Source organism: Saccoglossus kowalevskii, chromosome 21 (genome assembly GCF_978046115.1).
Source record: "Saccoglossus kowalevskii chromosome 21, keSacKowa6.1, whole genome shotgun sequence".
In the NCBI taxonomy this organism is placed as follows: Eukaryota; Metazoa; Hemichordata; class Enteropneusta; family Harrimaniidae; genus Saccoglossus; species Saccoglossus kowalevskii.
Genome location: NC_140661.1, coordinates 7,544,252 through 7,565,373, shown reverse-complemented (window position 1 = coordinate 7,565,373; position 21,122 = coordinate 7,544,252). Strand labels below are relative to the sequence as shown.

General features: G+C 36.5%; 1 protein-coding gene across 1 annotated transcript in view; it reads right to left on the bottom strand.

Moving 5' to 3' along the window:
• LOC102804383 (acid-sensing ion channel 1-like) overlaps positions 1–21,122 on the bottom strand; it is a 78,843-nt gene that overhangs the window by 44,891 nt on the left and 12,830 nt on the right. The window contains exon 2 of the mRNA XM_085495430.1: positions 349–512. Coding sequence (XP_085351556.1) covers positions 349–512 — 164 coding nt within the window. The remainder of the gene's footprint in view (positions 1–348; positions 513–21,122) is intronic.

The following is a 21,122-nucleotide window of genomic DNA, read 5'->3' as shown; positions in this document are numbered from 1 at the left end:
GGATGGGGTCAGTCCTTCAAAAAGTGTGACATTTTCCCGTATATCGGGGTTTACATTGGATGGGGTCAGTCCTTTGAGAAGTGTGATATTTCCCGTATACATGGCGTACACACTCGATGGGGTCAGTCCTTCGAAAAGTGTGATATTTCCCGTATACATCACAGTGTCACATGGCGTACACACTCGATGGGGTCAGTCCTTCGAAAAGTGTGATATTTCCCGTATACATCACAGTGTATATGGACGGGGTCACACTGTTGAATGGCGTGAACTCGTAGACACATGTGCGCTTGAAGAGTGTGATTCTGACAGGATCGGGTGGCCACTGACATGTGGAAATGTACATACCTCTATTATGGTATCTTTCTTTTGGTTCGATGTCCTTAAAGTGAACTCCGTGAAGTTAAACTGTTTCTTTAATTCCATATCATAATTTAAACGCTTATATTTATAGATAAACTCTTCTGAGAATAGTTCCGGATATAGAAGATTACGTTCTTCGTCCACTAAACCTGAAAATACATATTTGTTTATTAATGTAATTCTGCGCTGCTCAACAATTTCTGTGATATTCGTGTAATTATTGATAATTTAAACAAAACGTTAAACTTTATTAACTACAGTTGTTATATAATAGTTTGTGTGTCCTGAACTTTGAATTAGTACAAGGCCAACTTTTATCACATGGCCAGTGGGAGATAGTCACGCCACCGAGAAGTCGTGTCGTGATAGATGATAACCATTGGGAGAGTCTCTGCGTGGGCGTGTCCGACATCGTGCACACATCATACTGTCGATATCAGATGTTGGGCGTACACAGCGAATATTTTGTAACGAGGTAAACTTAGAACTATGAAAGCACGACGGGACGCTAATGTGACGTCACAACGACGTCAGTGGACATAAATAATGTTACTCAAAAAGGAAACTATATTTGGTCGTGTGATCGTTTGTCTTTAGATTAAAGCAAATCTCTAATAAAAAAGTATTGGCATTGACGGGCGACCGCAGATGAGAACAATGTCAATAGTGTGAATGACGTCTCTCGTAGCGACGCATCGCTTGTTTGCGTCGCAGCAGCGCTTGTTTGTGGTTACTCATAGTAACGGGTGTATTTGTATTCCGACAAAGGTTATTTGGTGGGAAGTTGGCTGACTGATGATAATTGTTGTGCGGACAGATGGAATCCCATGTCCACTTTGACAGAACAATGTTATTCAGTGCGCATTGTTTAATTGAATGAGAAGAATTTCTTGTATCGGTGTAGATGGTGGGCGATTACACACACACCACAACCATGAGTTATTGACTGCATAATAACTTGGCATTACTATAAATGTCCCTCAAATAGTGTTCAATTCCACCGCGTCCACTCTACCAAATACAATGATAGCACAGATCAGCAGAGCAGTGATGCGATGGAATGAGGAAATTGAACATCATTTGAGAAACAAAAGCAATACTCTTGGCTCACCGGGCTCCCGATGAGATCCTGACCGTCATTCGTGTAAATGAACACATATACACGACAAGCACATAGCTTTATGTTACCTCATAGGTTTTAATGTGATGCGGGAGTTCTGAGAAGTGGAGGACTTTAAACAGAGTACAATGTTTCACTAAATGTGAGTAATAATTGAGTTGAACGCCAATGTGTTACGTTGTCGTCCCTAATTTATATGTATACAACTGGACTGTATTGTGAAAGCACAATAAACCTCGTTAACTTAAAACACTTGAATTGAATGGATGTAATGTGAAGGAGAGACGCTTAGTTTAATAGAAAAAACTGTGAGTAACCCTAGTAAATACCCACATACCAACAGTGTCTTATTAGTTATACATGCAGGACACGTTCATTTTCAATTTAACCTGTTCGCCGAAATGGACAACACGCAGTATATTCTAAAAACCATTAGACGATCTTGAAATGAATTAACCTATCAATTCAAGTGCATTACCTATTAACCGCGTGAACCTGGCCATGATTTATTATACATAAATTGCACATGGTTCCACATATTAAGAACACCTTTTTAAATGCACTATAAACTAACTAAAGCTTAATGAATATGTTGATGACAGCCACAACGATAAACAAGCCAACTTGTGCCTCTGATTCTTCTTCTAGATATGCACCACACAGTTTTTGAATGGCCGCTCAGATCTCGTGGGGAGCGAGAAAGACAAGAGGTGTGCACAATTGTGCTCTTACATAAAACACCCACTACAACAAATATAATGTTTACACAGGTAAATAATTGACACAATGGCGGAATATAGCACATTTTAGGAAAACAAACAATTGTCGTGACCCACTCGCTCTGAACGAGATTTTGGCGGCCATCTGCATTTATTGCACATTGTACATACCAATCAACATGAAAATATCATAGACACTATTGACACAATAGTACAGTTACACTCGATATTGATATTACTGGTCACGTACACCGGTGAACTAAATATAACCATATGTATATGCCCTTAACTAAATATACGTGTCTATGATATCCTAAAGATATACTACCGTATTACCCCGGGCACGCGCCCCTCCCTGGGCAAGCGCCCACCCCCCTGTTTTCACAAAAGTTACATGTTGGGGACATCCTCGGTTAAACGCCCAGGGTGATTTTTAGCCAAGAATTAGGTCAACAATAAAGTTTTATTTGTCAAAAACGAACGCGTTTGATTTATTTAAATAGTGTGTTTGTTACGGTAGTTCTCTTTTTGGAGTGTGTGGTGGCCCTGAAAAAGGCCGTTTTGTTTGTGTTTTTACGTAAAAACTCATTGGAAGAGCATCGCCAGGCGATGGACGCGGGGCTCTTTGGCAACGACCAAAAACGTACCCGTGTCCAGCCATTGGTTGGCCACGTAGAGGTCAAAATACGCGTTCTATTTTTACGCGTTAAGTTTGGCTCTTCCGTTTCACCCCCTCCGGAATATTCTACTTTCGCAGCCTAATCGCAGGTTTTTCGAAAAACGTCGAAAAAAACACAAGAATTAGTGGAAATGTTTCTATTTGGGGCGGATTATTGATAGAGGATAATGTCGTTATTACAAAAATGCTGAAAAACCGTGAGTTTTTGCCTTAGTTATTTTTTTATCAGCGAAAAACTGCGAACTCGGCAAATTTGGTTGCACAACTTCCGTTCCTCTATCATATACACCCAGCGACACCGATGCCAGCTGACTGTGAACGGGAGCTAGCACTTTTGAGACATTGCTACTTTCTTTCCATCCCTCATCACAGCTATGGCATTACGGTCATGTGGATTATTTTTCTGTCGTTGAAGAGAAAAACATTTTGCCGACCTCAAGTCCATTACGATAACCATAATGAGGCATGCCGACGGTGGGAACTTGTTGCATCATAATTTTGTCATGTGTGTGGGTGCGTGAATAAATCATGTTAATGAGGTCGACCAGAGTTTATTTTCAGTCTGTTTTTTATGTATCGCCATTTGGATATGTTTATGTATTCACAATAGTTTATAAACATTTCACATCAGTAATAATTTTTTTTTGTTTCATAACCCTGTCTGCTATTCTTCAGTAATTACGATGCGATGTATCAATACGTGCGTGAACAAAATTATGCTAATAAGGTCATCGCCTTCTTGGATTACAAGCGGTAGTTTTTCCCGACCGTTTCGACTTGCACTGATCACGGTTACTAAAAATGTAACCATGCATTGATTACAATATTTACCATAGTTTGTAGTCAATTTCAGTGAGTAATACAACTTCATTCGCTGACATAAAACAAGTTTTATTCTTGAAATTCGACCCTGTGTCTTAGTGTTCCCACAGATCTTGACCGAGTGCTCACGTTTATTGAAACCTCGCATAAATCAAGAAATAAGTACGTGTACAAAGTGTACGAAAGCATTCCTTTATTTGACCTTATCATACGATCACAAAAACAATTTTTTAAAATCTTTTTTGGGGTGGTCCTCGGGTAAGCGCCCACCCCCAACTTTTCCCGATTTTGTACGTTCAGGCCCCTGGGCGCGTGCCCGGGGTAATACGGTAGTACCCCTTATGATAACTCTTGAAGTTCACCTAGAGAAGTAAAACATTTTGATATTTTATTTATTTATTTATTTATTTATTTATTTATTTATTTATTTATTTATTTATTTATTTATTTATTTATTTATTTATTTATTTATTTATTTATTTATTTATTTATTTATTTATTTATTTATTTATTTATTTATTTATTTCGGAGATCAAGAGGCAAACAGTTTAATAACAGATTTGGGTAAGTTCATCCCACGCAATCAGGTACTTGATGTGACAAGAACGAAGATAATGGTTGAGAATAAGAACAGCGAAGCGAAAGGGCTACTTCAGGTCCTCTTTGACTGGAAGCCACATTCCCAACATTGAATACCGCGAGCGTGACTAGAGGGCAGTATAAACTCTTTCACCACGACTACGTGTACAGCCGACCAGAGTAGTCGTGCCCGCAATCTCCGTACTGGTGGGCGGACAGGATAACTATTAAACCACAGAGGACGACACAATCGGCACAGATAAACATATTTAGAATTCCCATATGATACTTATGAGTAATATGTTTACACACCGACGTAAATGTTTTTCTCTATACTCTTAATTAGGCTGTAACCCACTATTATTCTCTACACGATGAACATTTGAAAGGGCGGTTTTCATTACCTCACTTATAACACTCAACTACTGCATTGGATCATATACCCTAGAAATGGATAGGAAACTGGAGCATTCCTTTGTTGCAACCCTTTTCATGAAATCAAGCTAATTGATGTTAAATAATCGCCTTACTGGTGGTACATCTTTCTAACTTCCTGTTTATTCAGAATATTGTATTAGTCATATAAATTGGGTCTAAGAGTGTATACAACATGTGTGAAAACATATTCTGAGATATATGTAAGTGATCACTCCGATTTAAGCAGGAAAATCTGCGGCAGCTGAAGTCTGATGTTAAGCTGCCATTAATTTAGGTAATCAACTCAAAATTCACCAAATATTACAAAAGCAGATTACTAGTGAACACGTGGAGACAAGTCTTAAAATTGAGAATTATTGTTACTGGTTGTCATCATAGTTCAGAATCGCGAGACAAAGTTTGTGATTAGCCAATGTGAAGCACAGTTCATGGTGATTTTTGTTCTACCAAGACAATCGAATCATAAATATTGAATTATGCAAAGGATGTCCCTTATAGCACATTTGCATATTTTCATTGTTATGTGAAACCCAACAACATTAATCCAAAAATAATTGATTACCTAGGCGATTAGGTGCCGTACGCGAGCGCCGGTTCGAGTCACGCACGCAGTACGTATTTACTATAATTAGACATAGTCTTTACCTTGCCGTTTATTCGGTGTTATTTGCTTACTTTACTTCCTATGTCGACAGCAACTATGAGTTTAAAAATTATTTCTCAGTACTTATTCACTGTTAAAATGCTGTACCATTACTTTCACCATCCTACTACAGCCAGATCTGAAGGCCTTTGCCGCATTCTGGCCATGCTGTGTGGCGCGTATCGTGTGGACGGGTTTCACGTTCTCTGCACGTAATAAGCTCGGTTATTAAGCATCCTTTTTTGGAGATGCCCGGTGGCCGAGGGGAAGACGTGTAGTGGTGTGAAGCTAGGCGATTAGGTGCCGTACGCGAGCGCCGGTTCGAGTCACGCCCGCAGTACGTATTTACTATAATTAGACATAGTCTTTACCTTGCCGTTTATTCGGTGTTATTTGCTAACATTAATCCAAGCCACTAAAACAAACATACATACATACATGTATGGATGAAAGTCGTTATACTTTGCTGTTCTAAATACCTGACAACAGACAAGTGTAACTGCAATACCAAGCTTCCCACAGAACAGGTTAAAGTATGCCAATAGGTCTCGAACTTAAGATAAGTCGCTGATAATTTTTGGGACACGGCGCCAAAATCGGAGACTAAATGTGTTAGTTAAACGTCAAGGTTAAATGATTCATGGTTTTATAAAGTTCGCCTACGTCATAGTAACAGCGTTGTAATTACATGACACTTTCTCGGAGATTGATTTAAATAATTTAGTGGAAGTAATAACAATTGTACATTAAGGATAATATAATCAATTCCCCGTAGATATATCCAAACACGTGTTCTCACACGTGCTTGAAACACGTTGAACTTTCATTAATCACTGTACGCACTACATATAATATTCATAAAGATCGGCCCAATTGAAACACATGATATTATTTTAACAATCATTACATGTGTTGACACATAGGGAAACAGGAAACTGTGCTTGCCGAGCAAACAATTGCCCAAATATGTGAATATAAACTTGATTGTTTAAAGAGTGGCGTTCGTCGCGATGCGTCATGCTGGATGCCCAATGCGACGTATGAAAAGCGTGTTCACGCGAAATTCGAAATGGCGCTGCGCGGCGACCAGGTGCTCTTCCGTAAAATATCCGTGGACGTTTTACACGGTATTAGTATTGTATATGATCAATGCCATTCAAAGTCAGTTTATTTCTGTATAAAGTGTTGATTTATCATAAATAATTCAATAATTTAAGGGAGAACGTCAAAAGATCGATGTCGTATAAAAAACTTATTTGCTTTAGTTTGGGGGTGAGCGAGGGGGGTTTACCTCAAAAAGTTTCCATCCTACAAAAACGAGTATTTGTAGTTCGTTTTTTTTCTATCCAATCATGGAAAAAATAACAGAAAATGAAAAAAAAAAACATCCAAGACGAGAAAATGGTTTGGTCCGAGTGTAAATATGTGCGTCCAGTGAGGTCAATTTCAGGGCATGGACCTAGAACCAACTGCTATGCCATACTACTGTCCGATTATCAATTTGTATTTAATGGTGAATGTAGTCTGACGACGTGATCAATATTTATCAATTAGGTTTCAGTGGGGGGGGGGGGAAACTAAAGGAATTAACTTTTTAATCCTACATTGAACTTTTGATGTTGTCCCTAAATCACTTCCACCATGCACTCGAAAAACAAAGTGAAACATTGCGTATTTATACAACAATTTATCGATCCAGATCGTGTGAGGAAAATTCACACTACATTTTTTTTAATTTTCGCTAAACCACAATATTATTTCAAGTAAGATGTATACATATTTATTCGAGTTTGTTGTATTTATAATTTTTCAGCTTTCCTATTTTATCTGCCCTCTTGCTTCTACGTGTTATTTCTATCCCTGTATCATATCTCGGTCACAGTTACAGTGAAAACATTGAGAAATAGCAAATAAAACAACTAGGTAGAGTCTGTACCATCATATTTCAATCAGACTAACTATTTCAGAAAGTCATTAGAATAGCAAAGGCTGGATGATGAGGGTCCACGGGGTCCTTAAGCGAGAGCGTCATTTGGAACTGACGTATGCAGAGTAGAAACAGATATGTACTGTCATTCTAGCCCTGATTCACATCTTGTCGGAGCAAGCATTCTTTTGTTTGATCGTGCGCTGTCTTCTCGAACACCGCCATGGAATCTGCTATAGCAAAACGGGTTGGACCTTTGAGACAGAACACGTGCAATTACAAACTGTGTTTCCTCGGATATGACGTTTTAAACAAATAAGGTGTGTTGTTAAAATAGTCAAAAAATAGGTATATTAGCTACGGGCACGATAGCTTTTGGGCAATATGTCCCAACCACTGGTCATATCGCGACGTTTAGTCGCGAATACTTTCTCTTTCGTATTGATCGTGAAAGGTCACGTGACGCAGATAGGCCATCCCATAGTGCTAGTAAAATAATTTGAGCGGAAAAAATACCTAACATATTGTGCTTATCTTTTCAACATGCGCAATTTAGTTTTCAAATTTTATGTGAGCGATCTGGCTGTATCATTAAACTTGTGTAATTTTTTACCATTGCCGCCTGTGTGATATCTACACATATGCGCGATTCGGATCTGGTTGCAATCCCATGCTGGCAGCATACGGACGAGAACGTGGGCGTACACGAGTTAATAAGTAACATATTAACCATTCCAAACATCCATGTCTCTGGTGATTTTCATCATGTATGTATTAAAGGTCTTTATATGTTCGGTATCCTAATTGACTGCAGTGACTGCTAATGATACTGTAAGAGCCAATCTTGAAACGCACTCGTACATGTGGAGTCGGCATCTGTTGTTTATAGAAAACTTGCATATGATCTACAATGACATTTATATATCTGTCTAATATCATCACATTTTCCCTTAATTAATGCGATTCGTGATACTTACTCCATGGATGAATGCATCAATATTGATTTTTTTATTACATTACACCTACGCAACAACATTGCTGTATATCAAGTTTGTTGAGCTGTATTTATAGCTAATGTAACATTACTGACACGCGATACACAGACGATTTATTACCAGTAACATTTGTCGAGGTAAATTAGTTGCTAAAACGGATGCTTTATGAGAATCGTAACATTTATTACTTTATAGTCTACTGGATTTGTGAGAGTGTCTGTATTGAACATACCGGACACACACATTGTTATTGATTAATTTACTGTCAATAAATCCATCATTTCCTTTGCGAAAACCATCCTGTAACACAATATCCTATACTACACTAGGATTGAGCCCACATGAATGTAGTTTTACTAGGTACAAATAACACTCAATGGAAGTAAATACGTGACGCATATCAATGCATCTTTGAGGTTCTATAAGGCTTAAAATTAATGGAATAGGGGATTTTCCGTACAATTGCGAGATCTCGCGAGAAGTATGAAAAACGCGCGTCGAACGTCTGCCGCAAAAATCGAACGATTTGATTTTGAACTAGAATTTTTTTATTTCGTAACTCACATCGACCGGCCGATCTTCGACAGAGGAATATTGCTTCCGAATACCCTCACTTAATCAAAATTGCCTATCATCAAATGTGGACAGCACATTATTAAGCATGGAAATGTCCCCCAAAATACTTCGCGTTTGTCGAATCCCACGCGATGTTTGACGCCACTACGACGCTATGACTTTTGTTTGTCCTGTTTTTACGTTCGATTTCACGCATAACGCGTGATTCTCGCAGTGAACGGAAAATGGTCTATTGTCCTTAATTATTGTATGCATGTAGGTTACCCGGGGTACACTATATATAATATGTATCTGTAGCAATTGTTATTTAATGAAACCATATATGCATTAGGATACACCCATGGTACATCTTATTAATATGAGCAGTGGAGTGATTAGATCCCAGCTCAGAAAAACATGATTGCATTTAAAGCAATCATACCTTTTGGGACAAGTGATGATATTATTCTAGTATCTTTCACAAAAAAAGACGCTGTGCAAACGTGGCCAGGTATCATAGAACGTGAATTAGAATTAGATTGTCATTTTGCCCTTCCAATAAACCATGTTTGTATATAAAATGAACCTATTACTACTAGAGAAAGTTTATCCAATACCGTTTTCTACACGAAAAACCACAATTCCAGACTTACATGTAGCAGGAATATCAAAAATGAAGAGCGTCTAAGAGGTCTAAAGTTAACGTGTTAAATTGATGATACATGTTTTGCTTCACACTAACTCTGGGAATTGTATGTATGCAACATATGTGATGCCCTTAAGTAGAAGCCTGTGTGTATTTTCTTATTTGTGATAATGATATTTGATACAAAATAAATGCGAGTATGAACAATTAACAACTACATAGGATGTCTCTGCTGGAAATGTCCAAACTATCTAACGTGCTACAAATATTTATTCAACATGGGATTCAGTGAATTCCTTCGAATGTTGATAAAGTAACTCTTTAAAACGTCAATTGTACGCTCCTGTTGTATTCATTTGTGTTTGTCTTGCAAAATACTAGATATAATTCGGCTCAAGTTGAAATTGATGATTTATATTACTGCGTATGATGGGGTGATGTTCAATTAATATTATAAATTGAAAATGTAAGTGGTTTTGGTTGGTCTATTTTAATTGAGCTGTAAAAATTATATAAGTGTTATGGGTGTAATTTAGATAAGACCAGATGTTCTAATTAACATCATTTTAATGTTCCATGACATTTCTTACATGTAAACAATGAATCAATAGTAATTATCTTACCAATAGCACAACACCTATGCACGTAATTAGCTGATAAATGCGTAAATTGGATATTTCTATAATGCCATTAGTTGCAGGTGATGCATTAACAAATTATTATCAGTAACAGCTTTCGTAAATAAGCGAGAAGTGGATTGATAATTCATAATTATTGATTGATTGATCGATGGATTCGGTGAATTTGACAATGTCAGTCTAATCATCAGGGAATTTAGTAAATCATACAGATAAATCAGGAAGTAATGAAGACAAAATCACAAGAAAAAAAATTGAAGATTAGATATTTCATTGTCGACAAATAATTGTTCATCGGTAGCATAGTTGTTTGTTGGATTGGATGATTGGTAGTCCGAGTTCAAATCAACTTCAGATTTCCGTATTTCTCTATTTTCGCATGTTCTTGTCTGCCCACATGTATTTGTAATATATGCTCATAAGTAAACATATCCATCAAATTTTTACATTTGATTTTTGGCAAAGTATCTTCTCCTTTGTAAGACCAACAAAGTACCCTGCAACTTCGGGCGTTCTATGGATGATTACTTGGCAGATTACTTGTTTATTATAACAAGTTCAGTTCCCACTAATTTTAAATCAACCACAGACCAACCAATTAATAAGTATGAATGTAATTCATTACATGATAGGAGGAAGGAATTGTAATTTTATCCTATTTTACGTCATGGACACGCCAATTATTACTGTAAAAACTGGAAGGGATTCTGGAGGGTAACTGTCATGTCATCGTTTCTCAATGTGCTATATTATATAAACTAGGAAATCATAATCCATAAATGTATGGAACCATAAATGATATTTTTGTCAAAACAACCTCTTCTGTCTATGGAGTAAGTCAAAATGGGAGAACAGATTATTAATGGTGTCCTGCTGGCAGACCTACTGGCACTTCTCTTTGAAAAAATGTAACTTGTCCCAATAATCTCACTCTGATCAGAGATGTTCAGAAGTTCAGAGTCTAGAAATTTGGGACTTGATCTTTGTCACCAAACACATTACCCCCAGGAGTTGTACTATGTGCAATAAGTTGGCACACCAGCCTGACTCGTTGGCTGAAATATTAAATGTTATTTCACCAAATGAGCTTCTGGAAATGTGTTATCATTTTTCCCCATTTCAAAACAACCAATGCATCAATTAACAATTAAAAGACACCTCCGTAGGCACTTAGCTGATAAATGCGTGAGTTGGATATTTCTATAATGCGATTACTTGCAGGTGATGCATAAACACATTATTATCAGTAACAGCTTTCGTAAATAAGTGACAAAATAGAGAGAAGTGTGAATAAAAATGCCAATGTTAATTGATTGATTGATCTAGTGACTTTGACAATGTCATAGGCTAATCATCTGGGAAATTCTTATAAAGTAGTATAGTTGTTTGTTAAATTAGGTGATTGTTAGTTCAAATTCACCTGAGACCTGTAGTTCTGCATGATGTTGTATGCCATCATTTTTTGTAATATATACCCGAAACTCTGTCAGTCTATATTGGATTTTAAAATTTCGTTTCTCTTTTTGCAAAGTATCCTCTTTTTTTGCAAAATCAACAAATTAGAAAACACACTGCTACATGGATTTATGGCCTCGCTGATTTCCTGTTGGTGGATTATTTGTTTATTGTTACAGGGTCAGTTGCTACTAATTTGCAATCAACCAAAGACCAACAAAGTTCTAAATGAGATTCCAGTTCATTACATAATAGTAAAGTTGACCACAAATGATATTTTTGTCAAAAGCAGATTTTTAATGGTGTTCTGTCGGCCGATCTGCTGGCACTTTTTGAAAAGAATGTAACCTGTTCCCTCCCCCATAATTTCACTCCACTACTATTAAAAGCAGAGTAGTTCAGTAGCTGACGTCTGGGAATTCAGGCCAAATAGATTACTCCAGCAGCTGCACTATGTGCTGCAGTAAGTTGGCACATCACCCTGACCCATCGGCTGAAATATTCCCCATGAATGCTGTTTTACCAAATGAGCATTTTAAGACAACTAATGAATCAATAGTAATTATCTTACCGATAGCACAACACCTATCCATGTAATTAGCTGATAAATGCGTAAATTGGATATTTCTATAATGCCATTAGTTGCAGGTGATGCATTAACAAATTATTATCAGTAACAGCTTTCGTAAATAAGTGATAAAGTAGAAAAAATGAGAATGAAAGTGCCAATATGGATTGATTGATGGCTCGCGTGACTTTGGCAATGTCATTGACTAATCATCGGGGAAATTTGCAAATCATACAGATAAGTCATGAAAATAATGAATACTTCAAATTAAACTTATATGTAATGTATTGGCATCACATTTAGCATATTGTCTGTATCTTATTCCAATTGTCTAATAAGCAAGTATTCAACCAAGAGAAAATTAACGAGCCTGTAAATGCATAGTTGTTGTTGGATTGAATTATTGGTAGATATCACGGACATATTTTACATCATGAATTTGTTCAGTAAAAACTGGAAGGGAGTCTGGAGAGTAAGAGTCGTGTCGTAATTTTTCAATATGCTATATTATATAAACTAAGAAATCATAGTCCATAAATTAAAAGAAACATAAATGATATTTTTGTCAAAACAACATCTTATGTCTATGAAGTCAAAATGGGAGACTCGTGACTTTGACAATGTCATTGACTAATCCTCGGGGAAATTTCTAAATCATACAGATAAGTCAGGAAAATAATAAAGACCAGTAGCATAGTTGTTTGTTGGATTGAATTATCGATAGACCTGGTTTTTAAATCAACTTGAGAATTGTTGTTCTGCATGATTGTGTCTGCCCACATGTTTCTGTTATATATAATTGTGGGTTCATTTTTCTGATTAAACATAACATTCAGAATTTTAAAATCTAAATAACTTTTACTATAAGACATTTTAAATTGTTTATCTCGCGAAGTATCCCTTCTTGTCAAATTAAAAAAAACGCATTTCCACCTATATGACAGTCTATGCATTTACAGGCTCGTTAATTTCCTCTTGGCTGAATACTTGCTTATTAGACAAATAGAATAGGATACAGACAATGTGCTAAATGTGATTGCAATCTATTAAAATAAGTTTAATTTGAAATATTCAGAGGAGGCATTGTAATTTGTAGAGATCATTTCATGGGCGCAAGAATTATTTCCGAGAAATTTATTTAATATCAGTATCAGTTAGAAGTCAAAATGGTTCATATGATAGTGGCGCACTTCCAAATACTACTATTACTCATACAAAGATAATGATGTCATTGTAAAGGTGCGCCCCTGAAACTACTGCTATGTGGGTGTCTGGAGTTGAACATTAGTGTTCCACTTGCAGACCAGAAGAACCTGCCTGTAACTACCATTTCTGTATACGATATTGTGCATTGAAATGATTGTAAACTCTAATAAGAGTGCTACCTCCAACACACAGAAAGGTTCAGTAACAGGGTCTGGGAAATCGAATCCTCATCTTTGCCACAAAGCACATTACCTTCAGCAGTTGACTTTAATGAGCTGCAATAATTGTGTACGCCAACCTGACCCATTGCCTAAGATCTACTTCAGCAGTGTCATTTCACAAGATGAGCGTGTGATACATACTGACTTTTTTAAGACAAACATTCTAATTTTGTGTTTGGCTTTGTAACATCTAGCCATAGAATTGCCTGCATTCTGATGACAAGTTTAGTATAAACAAATATTGTTCGCTTAATTTAACTTATATGTAAATGCCATCAACTTGTTATTGGAGGTTGCAGTACAACGTAAATATGAATATTTTACGTATTTTCTTTATTGTTTTATGAAAATATAAATCATTGACAGTGATATAATGATATGCCCGACTTGGTGTTGATAATAAATTTGTTTGTAATCTCTCTGGCTGGGATCTTTCAGCTGTACAATTTACAGTCATAATTAAGAACATAATAAACACCAAAGTAGGATTCGAACTAACGGTTACAGTAATGCACCGTGCCATTGTCAGACCAAATGCGCACAGGAATGTGCGATACTAATCACTCCAAATATGAAACGGTTTCAAATAGCGTATAATAAACGCTGACTCACAGTGACTAGATAGACAAGCGCACGTCGAATCTCTGACACCACGTAATATTGAGCGCAATTATGTACACACGCGATCAACAATAGTTTACACAACACGCTAAACACGTTTGAATTAAACAAATTAATCTAATATCCCAGTTTACTAAATTCATTATAATTATTGAGAGCATTTACAAACTAACAAGTTCACTTGAGTTTGTTATTTACTTTAATATACAGAGCATAAATAATGTCATTGACAGTTTTATTGGAATTTGGAACGTGGACTAATTAGTAATATTAATTGACAATTTGCATACAAAGTGTTTGGATTAAGGAAAGTTATAAATAGCATAGTAGTGACATTATAATTTTGTAATTGTAAGATTTAAGGTTCTCGACTGTTTTGGTCTTAATTACTTTGTATCATTCGTTTTCGTAAATTAAACCTAATGTATACGTCGAAGCAACAGGCCTCTGTTCAATAAACGTGTTTGTACGTTGAGCTAAACACATCAATGTTATAAACGTGTGTATTGAATTGATATATAGAAGATAATATTTGGTAATCGTAGTCCTAAATAACTATTAAAAATAGCTAGACGTTTCGAGCAATGGCTCCTTATCGATAGCAGTTAAATTATTATGGATTATTTATAAACTACTATTACGATTTGTGTATTGAATTGTTGGTTTGGTTAATTAAATATTTATTATAAGGCGTATTTATTGTATATGCTCATTGTAAACTTGACGCATTTACAAGTATAACCCTACTCTTTTTTTTGTGAATTAATTGTCATTAAAACAAATATTAAAGATTAATAATAGACCCGACCTGAAAGTATGAATTTATGAGATGAAATTCGTGGATTGTTTCGGCACCTACAGTTGATATTATTGATATATCAATGTCATTTTATTGTTCTAGAACCGAGTTAGACGTGATTTGTATTTTCCATATTCGTTGACTTTATAATTTGACCAACATTATATGTTGTTATTATTCTTCATGACACCATTACAGTTGAATTACTATACTAATGTATAAATAGAACTGCATACGATATAACAAGGACAGTGCACGTGTAATTACTAACCTACATACATATCGTAAAAACATACACCCAAAGACTTCAATACAAGCTGGTAGGTGAAGATGGATTAAGCGCTATACGGTCACAGGAAAAATAAAAAACTGCCATATTGAAAATAACAAAAGCGGACAATATTATGTTTTGTAGAGTATCTATCTGATAGTGTTATTATATAGTATGCAAGAGATACTACGGGAACTGTTAACTCCAATAGTAGCGATTTGTTGGGCAATCAGTGGTCGCTTAGCAACCAACTTTTGCCTGGCACAACTTCGTCTCTGTAGAGTCATTGTAATCAGGCTTCATAGAAATCGATGAACGCTAAAAGAGAAGCGGCTGAGACTAATTAACCGTTCTAATTAAACTACGTCTCGTTCGAATGACCATATTAAGGTCTTACAACCGAATAAATTCAGCGTAGAAATTTGACAGTGACAAGAATAAAGACAGTGGTGGCAGTGCTATACAGCAAACAGTGAAGTGACACTTATGTTTTATAGGGAAACTGTTATATCCTAATGACATGACTAAGGACTGTAAATAGTTGTTAGAATTGATATTAAAGGGCAATAATTTCATTACAGTGTTAAATAATATCATACGATAGCACTTCCCTGTGGCATACTAGCAATTACATGTGCGTACAAGGCAGAACATTAAGTTTTAAGTTAGTAACAGTTTGACAAATACTCATTCAGAGTTCAGAGTCAAAATATTTTATCGTATATGAGAAATCACGTACTTCCAAACGAGTTGCGAATTCGGTATTAGGGGAGGTTAATCAATGTCTATACCTTCTGTAATCAACAGCGTATCCTTTTCTTTTTTAACGGACGTAACGTATCATTAATATAATGATCGTAGTTTTATTTTCACGATTATTGTATAAAAGTATGCATTTCTTTTCAGGTGAGTTTTGTTCAATTACCCATAATCCACAACAATTTCCTTGTTGGAGAGTAGCCCGTTTATTCATCAACTGATGTTGAATTTATGATTTATGTTCAAGTTTTAATAATGGTATTGTTACCCCCTTTCACAAACGTATTATTATTTTATGAGAGACAACAGAGGAGCAGAGGAAATATTAGTCACATTAATAACAATGTCAATAGCATTTCCCTTAACAGCAACAATGTTTATTTATTGCGAATATTGTCCAACATAATTGGAATCGGCACCATATTAATTGAAACACACATGGAGAGTGAATACAAATTGATTGTTATTACTTGAGAAATGCAGTGTTTGTCTACCCAAGGTTATTGTGAACCTTGGGGAAAACTAAAGATTTCCATCAGATTATGGGTAGGCTTAGACATATAGTTGCGATATCAGTTTCTATATAATTCCTTGCATTGAATCCCACTATCGATTTTTGTTCACAAGTGTCATTGACAGATGACGCCAGTAACGTTACGTCATTGCTGTGTAACCATTAAACCTCGACGTCATCATTTCAGGTGTTAACGAGTTAAATGTGTCTGTCTGACGTTCAAATCCAATCATATATTATCGAAAAAACAAACAAACTTATATTTGTTATGTATCGTGTTATTCACTTCACGTTATTCAGTATAGAGACACAATGTTGAACTCTGCAAAAACTCCCTCGATTCAAACAGTTTCCCTGACAGATTCGAGCAACCGTCACCACGCGGTAAACATAAATCCATCAACAATAATGACGTAATTATAAACGAATCATACAACACAAGTATTCCATACAATAGTAAATGTCATTTTACTCATTGCGTCATTAATTTACGAGATGAAGTTCGTTGTTTTTTCAGCGACTACATTTATAAAGTAAACAGGGTTTTAAATGTCAGTCGCCGACTTAAACATTACATTGTCGTTGCTCGCCAATTTATTATTCTAAGACCGAGTTAGAAGTTATTTATATTTCCCGCATATTTTCCGGTTTATAGTTTGACCAATATTACATCTTGTTATTATTCAAACAATTTTCGGGATATGGTGACGGTGAAGGAAATTACACGGTAATTATGAATCCATCAACACTAACGACGTAATTTTAAACAAATGATGGAGGGCTCCATACAATAGTAATTGTCATTTTCGTTACTACGTCATTAAGTCTATTTAATATATCGTTTGTTTATGTTGTTTAAAATATCTCTAATTGGTTCTATAAATAAAATATTGTATTGTTATTGTATGGTACAATATGTGAGCGATATATCAGCTAATGATATGCCCTGTTACTTCCCGACCTATTACATTTGAAATTAATGCTTTATCTCAAATAATAACATCACGACGCTGTCTCGCTTTTAACGTATCTGTTGTTGTGACGTCATAGAGATTTCATGACGCATGACGTAAATAACACAAATGACGTGTGGAATACCCTTCTTTATAACGAGACATTCTAATTATTTTACTTAGTCTCTATAGTGATATCTGTCTTACTAAATATGCAGGTGTTCGCATCAATTAATTGTATACAAAATAAATAAATTTCTAGGATTAATATTCGATTTATTATCTTTGAGTGGAATTAATACAATTAATTAAGCCGACTAAGTGCATTCCTCGTTCAATCAGATAATTATACGTATATATATATATATTACCCTGCAGAATAATTCTCATCAAATACACATGTTCATAGCTTTAACATCCATGTGTATGGACATCTGATATATATTAAACATTCACAGTGTGCCCCGATAGCAAGATGCATATGCAAATTTTGCGAATTGATGATGGTTATCGCATGCGATGGTTCCAGTACGTTGCCTAAGAATATGAAATAAACATCTGCAGGTGTTGAACTGTTACGGATGGTTGGGGTAGACTTATCTGGATTGCATGCGTATTACCTCGCAGTATACTTCTATATATGTGGGTGTATCGAGAGTTAAATTATTAAATACAGTGCTGAATGAAAGAGTGATCACTAAAATAGTGCCTACTAACGCAGGGTTCACTAACAAAGTGCTCAGTAACGCAGTGTTCACTAACAAAGTGCTCAGTAACGCAGGGTTCACTAACAAAGTGCTCAGTAACGCAGTGTTCAGTAACGCAGTGCTCAGTAACGCAGGGTTCACTAACAAAGTGCTCAGTAACGCAGTGTTCACTAACAAAGTGCTCAGTAACGCAGTGTTCACTAACAAAGTGCTCAGTAACGCAGTGTTCACTAACAAAGTGCTCAGTAACGCAGTGTTCAGTAACGCAGTGCTCAGTAACGCAGGGTTCACTAACAAAGTGCTCAGTAACACAGTGCTCAGTAACACATTGCTCAGTAACACAATGTTCAGTAACGAAGTACTCAGTAATGCAGTACTCAGTAACACAGTATTCACTAACACAGTGCTCAGTAACACAGTACTCAGTAACATAGTACTCAGTAACGCAGTGCTCAGTAACGCAGTACTCAGTAACGCAGTGCTCAGTAACGCAGGGTTCACTAACAAAGTGCTCAGTAACACAGTGCTCAGTAACACATTGCTCAGTAACACAATGTTCAGTAACGAAGTACTCAGTAATGCAGTACTCAGTAACACAGTATTCACTAACACAGTGCTCAGTAACACAGTACTCAGTAACATAGTACTCAGTAACGCAGTGCTCAGTAACGCAGTACTCAGTAACGCCTACGTGTGCTAATGACAATTATGACAGCTTTCTTATGTATTTAGGAAAAATTGATTGTATCATTCAAGAATTTGATTCGGCGAATGTCATTGTCCTGGGAGATTTCAACGCTGGAATCGGAACATCATTTGGTCTGGAGCTTGAGCGATTCTCCAGTGAAAACAACTTATTTATTTCTGATTTTAGTTTCCTGGGCAAAGACAACGATAATTTCACGTTTTATAGTGAAGCATGGTAGCACCGCTTGGTTGGACCATTGTGTTAGCACATATTCGGTGCATAATGCTATATCGAGTATTAATATTATGCACGATGTCTTGTCTTCTGACCATTTTCCGATGAGCGTGACAGTCGAGTTGGCAGGTCTAGTTCATTTTAAGAATAACGACCAAACGATCAGTGAACACGTGACTTTTCTTAATTGGAACAAAGCGACCACAAAGAACCTGAACGAATATCGTTTAAAATCAGGTCATCTATTGAGAAATCTCGTCCTCCCCAAGGACGCACTAAGCTGTTGTAACCCGAACTGTATTAATGACAACCATACTGAGATGTTGTGTAAATTATATACTAATATAGTGACATTGTTGGAGCAATCGGCCCAGCATTGTATACCAAAATCTAAAACTAGGAAGGATAAAGTAATTCCGGGGTGGAATGACCAAGTTCGTGATTGTCACCATATTGCGAGAGATTCGTTCAGATTATGGGTGTCGAATGGCAAACCGCGCACTGGTGTAATTTATGAACTAATGCGTATAAAACACGTGCGCAGTTTAAATTGGCATTTAGGATGTGCAGGAGGAATGATGATCAAATTAAAGCAAACAAAATGGCTAGTAAACTATATCATGATGACACACGTAAATTCTGGGATTCGGTCCGAACGGTTACTAATAGATCATGCCCACTACCTACCACTGTAGACGGATGTAATGGCGATTTGTGCATATCGGACATGTGGAAACAGCATTATTCATCCTTTCTCAACTGTGTAAATGATTGTGCTAAGAAAAATAACGTGATGACAGCACTACACGACATTGAACTTGACAATGACATGATAGTCACGTCACAGGAAATCGCGCAGGCGGTGAACAGGTTAGAGAAAAGTAAAGCCATGGGTATGGACAATCTGGTCTCTGAACACGTGATACATGCTAATTTAAGCCTTTCTTCAATTCTTAGTTTGTATTTTACTGCATTTCATGTGCACGGGAAACTGCCTGGTAGTTTGACAAATGCACTTATTGTTCCGATAGTCAAAGACAAATCCAAAGATGTATCGTCAAAAGAAAATTATAGACCAGTGGCAATTGTGTCCGTTTTATCTAAAGTTTTAGAATCGTGTTTGCTTAAGCGCCTCGAGAAGTATATTCATACCAGTGACTATCAATTTGGATTTAAGAAGAGGCACTCGACAGATATGTGTATTTTTGTACTTAAGGAAATTATAGAAAGTGCTACCTGTCGCCGGTATTCGCTTGTTTTATGGACGCATCTAAAGCGTTCGATCGGGTGAATCATTGGACATTGTTCAGTAAGTTAATTAATAGAGGTGTTCCATTGTTTATTGTGCGTTTTCTAATGGTTTGGTATAGCAGCCAGCTTTTCTTTGTACGGTGGGCTACGGTGGTTACAAGTAGCTTTAATGTGACTAACGGTGTCCGCCAGGGAAGTATTCTGTCACCAAAATTATTTGCGTTGTATGTAGACGAGCTCAGTGATAAGCTTCGTTTGGCAAAAGTGGGATGCCATTTAGCAGGTGTGCCTATAAATCATTTACTTTACGCCGATGACTTGATGTCTCCGTCGGTGAAGGCACTTCGTAAATTGGTTGAAATATGTGAGAAGTATGGTACACGCCATAATATTATATTTCATCCAATAAAAACAAAATGTATGGCTTTTTCCCCAAAATATTGAAAACAAACCAGAGTTCCCTCTGTATATTTGTATAACATACCATTACAATTTGTTGATGATATAAAGTACCTTGGATACATGGTGTCAGCCTCTGGAGATGATGCTAGAGACATGCGTAGACAACTCAGGTCAATTTATGCAAGGGCAAATCTTCTTTTGAGGAACTTTGGGAAGTGTTCGGAACATGTGAAATGTACTCTTTTTCGCTCATTTTTATATAGTAACTATTGCTTAAATGTATGGAGCAATTATACTGTTAAGCAGATGCGTGCTCTGCATGTAGCGTACAACAATGCACTTCGGTTGA